The 8,182-nt window shown below is 54.4% G+C and overlaps 1 protein-coding gene across 1 annotated transcript; it reads left to right on the top strand.

The window, feature by feature from the left end:
• Positions 1-961: 961 nt before the first annotated feature.
• Positions 962-1,894, top strand: LOC141726311 (olfactory receptor 14J1-like). Its single transcript, XM_074531061.1, has one exon. It carries the CDS (start codon positions 962-964, stop codon positions 1,892-1,894), a length of 933 nt encoding a protein of 310 aa, XP_074387162.1.
• The last annotated feature ends 6,288 nt before the right edge of the window (positions 1,895-8,182 follow it).

Here is an 8,182-nt window from a genome sequence, read left to right as displayed (position 1 = left end):
GCATGTGCCAGCTGCCAGGGGCAGCTCTCAGCCTGCCTGGCGGCTCCCCATGGACACTGCAGGGGAGAAGTTGGAGGTGGAAGGAACCACCCCCATCAGGACAGATTCCTCCTGCTCTGGAAATGCTGCTGCATGGCCAGGGCTGCTCTAAGCTTTCTCCTAAAGGGAAGGGAAAGGAGCTGTCACCTTTGTCTGTGTCACTGAGACTCCTGCACTGTCAGCCTGGGCATCAGCAGATAGGCCTCAGATCTCCCTCAGAAAGTGCCTCCTCAGCCTCCTCAGCCTCCTCTCCCTACTAACAGCTGCAGCAGCACCTTGGCTTGCAGCATCTCTGTTTTTCTGGCCTGTCCTTAAGGCCCTGGTTCCAGGGAGATGCCCCTGGGCAGTGTGGCCTGTGCTGGGAGGGGTCTGCAGGGCAGAGCTGAGCCCCCAGGGCTGGGCTGGGCTCTGGCAGCACTGGCAGGGACAAGGCTTGGATAGAGAGAAACAACTTCCAGTAGGCACAACTCCAGGCAGCAGAGAGCCAGACCAACCCTTGGTATTCATTCCTGTCCAGCTGCATAGGGAAAGAGAGAAGAGTTCGGAGAATATTATTTTTAAACTGGAGTGTTCAAAAAGTCCATTTTATTTTGCAATAAATTTTTAAGTGCAGGCACCCTCAAACAGAGGAGTTTTAATGATCAAAGGAGTCCTGGGTGGGGACTAGCACTGACTGCACTGGGGCACAGGAAGCCCTGTTTTCCCTCTGGGCTCCGCAGTGTTCAGCCTGAGAGCAGTGCTAAAGATGAGGCAGGTACTCAACAGCACAAGCTCAAAATCAAAGAAAGTTTAGCCAAATTTCCTCACAGGAAGAGAAATTATTTTGCAGAGATTAAAAAAAAAATATAGAATTGACTCAAAAAATTTGGTCACACCTTGTCAATGTCTTCCTTCAACAGTCCACAATGCCCAGAGTGAAAAAATGTCCAACAGCAGCTCCATCAGGCATTTCCTCCTGCTGGCATTGGCAGACACGCGGCAGCTGCAGCTCCTGCACTTCTGCCTCTTGCTGGGCATCTCCCTGGCTGCCCTCCTGGGCAACAGCCTCATCATCAGCGCTGTAGTCTGTGGCCACCACCTGCACACACCCATGTACTTCTTCCTGCTCAACCTGGCCCTCAGCGACCTGGGCTCCATCTGCACCACTGTCCCCAAAGCCATGCACAATTCCCTCTGGGACACCAGGACCATCTCCTACACTGGATGTGCTGCACAGCTATTTCTGTATGTCTTCTTCATTGGAACAGAGTTTTCCCTCCTGACCGTCATGTGCTACGATCGCTACATGTCCATCTGCAAACCCCTGCACTACGGGACCCTCCTGGGCAGCAGAGCTTGTGCCCACATGGTAGCAGCTGCCTGGGTCAGTGGCTTTCTCAATGCTCTGCTGCACACGGCCAATACATTTTCCCTGCCCCTGTGCCACGGCAATGCCCTGGGCCAGTTCTTCTGTGAAATCCCACAGATCCTCAAGCTCTCCTGCTCACACTCCAAGCTCAGGGAACTTGGGTTTCTTGTGTTTTCCATCTCTTTAGCTTTCGGTTGTTTTGTGTTCATGGCTTTTTCCTATGTGCAGATCTTCAGGGCTGTGCTGAGGATCCCTTCTGAGCAGGGACGGCACAAAGCCTTTTTCACCTGCCTCCCTCACCTGACTGTGGTCTCCCTGTTTGTCAGCACTGGCACATTTGCCTACCTAAAGCCCCCCTCCATCTCCTCCCCATCCCTGGATCTGGCAGTGTCCGTTCTGTACTCGGTGGTGCCTTCAGCCCTGAACCCCCTTATCTACAGCCTGAGGAACCAGGAGCTCAAGGCTGCAGTGTGGACACTGATGACTGGATGGTATCAGAAACAATAAGTGCTGCCTTGTTTTTGGAAATCACTTGTAATAAAAGTAATCTTTGATAGTTCTGCTTGGTTTTGGTGGTTGGTTTGTCCTTTTCTTTCCTTTCTTTCAGTTTTTAATACTGTTCAAAAACAAACTTAATTTTTTGTGCCATTTCTCGTTCTGTTTATCTCCACCCTCACTGTGGTCCCAGACTGTGTCAACTGGGAGCTGTGCTCTCAGTGGCTATAAATTAGAGAAAGGATTTCCCAGCACAGTTTTCACGAGAGATCCCCCTTATGTTGCCTTCTCTGGAGCTGCAGCAGCAATGTCTGTGTGCAGAGCTGGGGGCAGATCAGTGCTGGCACAGCAGCTGTGCCCAGCAGCAGCAGCAGAACTTGGTGTTGCCAGTGCTGCTGCCGTGCCCTGCCCCGCTGCCCTGGTGGCCCTGGTGTTGCTGTAGGGCCTGAGTGCTCTCGGGGCCGGGCACAGCCCTGGGGGTGGCAGTGCCGGGGCTGCAGCAGGGACAGGCCATGGGCACTGCTGGGGCAGCGCTGACGCCTCAGGCCAGGGCCTGCGGGCTCCAGGCTCCTTGCCCAGGCTCTCTCAAGAACACGGTCAGGCCAATGCTCAGCCCAGAAAACCCCCGTGAGCAGCCCCAGGCTGGCCGTGGGCAGGCTGAGGGCAAACAGCATGGCTGGGGCTCTGCAAGGGCCCTGGGGCAGAGGGGGAGGAGCAGCAGAGCAGGGGCTGATCCATCCCCAGTGCACTAGACAGCCCAGGGCAGTGTCCCAGAGCGTCCTCATGGAGCTGCCAACAACATCTCCCCTCTGCAACCCTGGCCTTTCCCCCAGCTCACACAGGTGCCCCATCCTTGCAGGCACAGACACGGCAGCACTGGCTCAGTAGCCCCTGTTTGCATTGCACAGAGCAGGCAGGAGCACCCCCATGCTGTTGCTGTGAAGACATGAATCTGCGGGAGCACAAATGCCATCAGCCCCTGGGGCCAGCAAGGGCTGGGGGACACCAGGGAAACCACTCAGCTTTGTCCTGGCCTCTGCAGTCAGCCAGAAAGTTTGTTCCCATCAGCTGGGAGTTTCCTGTCCCATTGCAGATGCCGTTGCTCAGGGCCAGGGCTGCCTGGCAGCCACCCCCAAACTGCCCTGAGCATTTCCTTGGCTTCATTTTTACTTTCTTTCCCATTTCCTGATCCAGATTTCTTCCCATTGCCTGTCCCCTCCCCTGCAAACAGCCCATCTCTGTTTGCTCTTTCCTCTCTGGCTTCACTCCCCATTGCAGTTCCTGACTTGGCACCACGGGAACATCCCTTGGTGAGCAGGATCATCCCACAAGTGCTACAGGAATTGTCTGCAGGCTCCTGCAGTGCCTGGTGCTGCTCCCTTGCCAGAGACACCCCAGGCCAGGGGGGCACATCTGGGCTGCTGTGTCTGCCTCTGGGGCTCCCTGTTCTGGGCAGTGAGGAGGAGCTGCAGAGGCTCTGCAGGACTGACAGGATGGGCTTTGGGGCTGGCAGGAGAAACTGAGGGACCTGGGACTTGGGCAGAGCTCACAGAGATTTCACGGCCACTTGGGCGATTCGTGGCCAGCAGCTTCAGGCTGCTCCCGTTGGTGCCTGCACCCTCCTGGCCATGGCTAGAGCCAGCTGGGATGGCCCTGGCAGGGGGCTTTCCTCGGCTCCCTGCAGATCTGGGATCTGACCATGGCTCTGTCCCTCTCTCTCTCAGCCCTTGAAAACCTGACAGTGGACACCAGCAGTGCTGTGTCAGATGTGGCAGTTGAAACATTGTATGTCCTCCAAGCACTGCAGAGTGGGCAATATTCCCTTATCCAGAGGCTGCAAGATCAGCTCCGCAAGGCATGGAGGACACGGCCTCGTCTGTCGGGGCTCGGCTGGCTGCGCTGCTGGAGCTCTGCAGAGAGCTGATCCCAGAGACTCTGTCTGCTGGGGACACCTGAGGCAGCAGGAATTTCTTTCTTCTTTTTGTTTTTTCTTTAGTATATGAATATACAGTGTATTATAATACACAGACTCCCAGGAGTTTTCTTTTGCTGCCCAGGGTCTGCAGGGCATAGGGGAAGAGGAGGAGAAGGGTGCCTGGGCTCAGCAAGATGCCCAGGCATGCAGTGTTGCAGGGAAAATGCCCAGAAGCCCCTTGGCCTGTGGTGCTTCTGCTGAAGCTTTTGTGATGGTGACAGAGCGGCTGGGCAGGGGCCGCAGCTGCGGGGATCCCTGCCAGAGCGGTGCCTGGAGATGGCCACCAGCCCTGTGCCAGGCAGGAAGCGCCATCCGTGTCCTCCCGCCCATGTGCTGCTGGCTGCCTTGCTGAGGGCTCCCAGGTGCCTCTGGATGGGGCTGCTCTGGAGCTGCGGTGGGGCTGCGGCGCTGCTGCCGGGCAGCTTGGCGGGGCTGGGGCAGCCCCTGAGGGGCTGGGGTGCTGGCAAGCCCTGAGCAATGGGCTGTCAGAGGCCACAAGCAGCCCCCCGGCGGCCGCCTTCATCCTGCCAGAGTTGACTTGCAAGACGGATCCTGGGCACTCTGGAACTGACAACATCAGTGTTGTTGGAAACCCAAATGCAGGGAAATCTCAGACCTTTGGTCTTGTCAGCAAAGCTTAGAATTAAATACAGGATTTGATCGGAGACCTTGGAAATGGTTTCCAAACTTAGGTGCTAGAAGCGAGAATGAGGATTTCTAGTTTATTATAGCAGAGACATGGGGAGGAACGTTGAAGTAGAGGAAAGTTTAGAGTTTAGGTGCTGAAGATCTAGTAAAAATAAAAGTAGTTACAATGGTAAACAAGAAGTTTAGGATGCCGTGCTGTATGTTTGTGTGTCATAACATGATTGGCTAAAGAAGCTTACACTGCAGCATGAGTCCCTAAGAGGAAATATTGAAGGATTGGCTGCAAAACACAAATATCCTTGTTGGCCATGTCTTCTTGGCCGAGAAATTCTTCAAAGCTCTTGTAACTAAAAGTCTTGCGGTCTTGTGAGCCATGCGGTGGAGATGTGAGCCAAACTCACCCTGCCTGTCTATGTAGAAGAGAAGATAAAGCAATGGCATCATCAAAAAAACTCAGAGATCCGTTCTCTAGCTCATTCCAAAGTCCTTCAACTCCCCCAGAGTGGGATTTAGCTACAAATAGATGACAAGGACTCTTAGTGCTGCCTCTTTGACTCCAGAGCAGCTTCTTTAGAATCTTTCCCATAACCCTGTGTAGTTATGTGCCAGAAATTTCTCATTTGAAGAAACTTTCCCAACTGACTTGCGTGGAGGTTTGTCTAAAGTGTATTTGAGGAGAAAGGCTCCCAGCAGAGGTCTGGGCTTTGGCCTAGCTGTGTCCCCTGCTGATTATGAAGTGTGCCATCAGCTGCAGGGCTTTCTGGGCTAAAAATGTCATCAAGTCACTTGGACTTGCTCTTTTAGGCCTCTAAAAGCAAGACCAAACTTTGGGACAATTTTGGAGACCTCATCAATGGGTGGAGTGTCGTGGGGTGACAGCCTTTATCCCAATATCGTGTGTTGTGTCTGGCAGCTGTGCCTTTCCCCCCCCCCGCCCCCCGGCCGTCTTGCTGTGACGGGGCGGGGAAGAGAGGGGTGGGGGAAGGGGGTGACCAGGCACTTTGGCTTTTGGCTTTGGCTGCTTAGCTTGGCTAGCTGCTTGCTTGCTTGCTTGCTTGCTGCTTTTTGCGCTGTTTTTTTTTCCCTTTTCTTTTGTTCTCTCTTTCTTACCCTCCCCTGAAGATACTGGACCGTCTGCAGACCTGACCTGAGAGCTCCAGGACACCCAGAGCCTGCGAGAGAGAAGCTCAGCGCCCTTCACAACACAGTCTGGTCCCTTTTCTTTTCTTGTGTTGGGGAGTGTTCTTTTGTTACTTGTAAATAAATAGGTTTTGTTTTCCACTTTGCTCCTCCGAGAAATTCCTTCCCGAACCCGGTGTTGGGGGAGGGGTGGTTGGAGGTTTGTTTTGTTTTGGGGGGCTCCCTCTTGGAGATTTCCCCTAATTTGTCCTAAACCAGGACAGGGTGGATGGAGCACCTAGGATTTTCCCAATTGCTGGGAATGGTTCTCCAGGTCCCTGGAGTATCCAGGGCCCTGGTAAGTTCCAGCTGCACACATGCCTTGGCAATGAGAAGCAAAGGAACCCAGCCCTTTTTGTGCTGCCTGTGTCATGGGATGGGAACATGCAGCCCTTGTGCTGGAGCTGAGCTGCTCTGCCCAGCACTGGTGGCCGCCATCCAAGCTGGTTTTGCTTGTCCTGGTTCCCTGACAGCTGGGACCCTGGGCAGAGCCCTAGGAGCCTGGTCTCACCCCAGGGAAGGAGAAGGAGCCCCTGGAGAAGCTGTACCCAGTGGGGATGCTGCTGCTGCTGCTGCTGGAGACAGCGAGGGTGACATCAAGGATGACAAGCTCTTCCTCAGCCTGGCCTCTGGAGGCTGAAGGTGATGGACTTTGATTCTGGCACCTTCTTCAAAGCCAAACTCCACAGGGAATTTGCAGATGAGTCCCCACCTGGGGAAATTTTGCCAGATTTGGGCATGGCCCAGCCTGGCTGGGAACCAAAGGCTCCCCCTTTGCTGGGGCAGATGCAACTCATTCTTCAGTCACTGCCCAGCTGCTTTTGGCAGGGCTGGGAGGATGGGCTGGGGTGGGTACGAAATGGGGGTGGGCTCCTGGCCCTGCCAACAGCCCCCCGCACCCACCGTGCCCCAGGCTGGGGCTGGGGCTGGGGCAGCCAGCCCGACACAAACAAATCCCATGGTGGGAGCAGAGGTGGGGCTCCAGAACCTGTGCACAGCTGCTTTGCTGTGCAGGCAAGGAAGGGCTTGGGCTGCTCCACTGCCCTTGTTTGCTTTGGGGTCACCGTGATTTTGGGGGGTAGTGCAGGGGGGAAGAGAGAAAGTGTGGGCTTCCCTCACATATGGCTGGGCTTTTCCCTGGCATGCAGGGGTTTGGCCTTCCTCAAGGCCCTGACAGAGATAAGAGTTTTACTGTTTTTCTTGTTTTCCCTTTTTCAATCTAATGTCTTTTCAATAATGTGTTGTTTGTTTTTCCAGAGGAAGTGTTCCAGGTGGTCCAGTGTGGATGGGGAAGTGCTGGGGAGCAGCTGTGGTCTGGATGGGCTGTGCCCTTGGAGAAGGCTGAGGCCATGGTTTGGGAGCAGCTTTTCTTCCAGCCGTGGCTGGCGTGAGGTGAGTCCCTGTGTGCTTGGCAGGGTGGGATCAGAGATTTTGGGAGCTGGCAGCGAGCACAGGAGCATCCTGCTCTGGGCAGCTGCTGAGGGCTGGATGTGTCGTGGCTGGCTGCAGACTGGGCACACGTCCTGCCCTCCTGCTCTGTGCCAAAGGCAACAGGGATGGGCAGCTCTGGGCACAGCTCAGGGCACAGCCAGCATGGCCTGGGCACTGCAGGCCTTGGCACAAGGGCACAGGAGCCCTCAGCTGACGGGCGGTTTCTGCTTTCTCTCCTTGCAGCCGGGCTCTGCGGGTGCTGAGGCTGCTCTGGGCTCTGCCAGGGCTCTGCTGGGCTCAGCCCTGGGCCCAGCTGGGCTGGCTGTGCCCTCACATTGCTCTGACAGCTCTGCATCAGACGAGCCCGTTGTGAGCACAGCACCTGAGCTTTTTTCTTTGGCAGGTGAGTGAGATTCTGCTTCAGGCCCAGAGATTGCAGCTGGGGACACACATCCATTTGGCAAGGACTCAAACTGTCCACAGTCCCAGCTGAACGCCTGGATCTGTACAGGGTGTTTGTCTGTCCCATTCTTCCTTCTTGATTGGCTGGAATTGTGCAATTGCACTTTCTTCCTCCTCTAGCAGTGCCACGAGTGGGCCAAAGCTGCCAAGTGGGCCGTGCTCCTGAGGCAGTGCACTCTGGAGCTGGTGGATGAAAAATTGCCCTTCTGCACTTCCAGACCAGAGCAAAAAGCTGTTAGTGGGACTTTGTGTCTCTAAGAAATCCCTGTAAGTTTCAAGGGGAATGTGCAGCTCATTCCCAGGCTGAGAAGGAAGGTCATCTTCTGAAGGATTTGGGCTTTGACAGAGTTTCCATTCCCAGTCCTGCTTGGAGCTGGAAGGGCACTAAGCAATTTCCTCTTGCTTTGACTACAATTTCAAATACCAATTTTGGAAACAAAGCCCAAAATCTTTTAAGAGGCTTTTGAGGTCACAAAGATGGATCCATGCCATTGGCACATTTACAATGTAAATAACTGAGTTCTCTTTTCAAAAAGATCATTTACCTCTTAATGCAAAGAATGTAAATTTGCCTTTATGTTTTGTTTTTTTCACTAACATTATGT

This window comes from Zonotrichia albicollis, chromosome 34 (genome assembly GCF_047830755.1).
Source record: "Zonotrichia albicollis isolate bZonAlb1 chromosome 34, bZonAlb1.hap1, whole genome shotgun sequence".
In the NCBI taxonomy this organism is placed as follows: domain Eukaryota; kingdom Metazoa; phylum Chordata; class Aves; order Passeriformes; family Passerellidae; genus Zonotrichia; species Zonotrichia albicollis.
The sequence above is the reverse complement of the archived record's forward strand: the minus strand, read 5'-3'. Positions and strand labels throughout refer to the sequence as shown.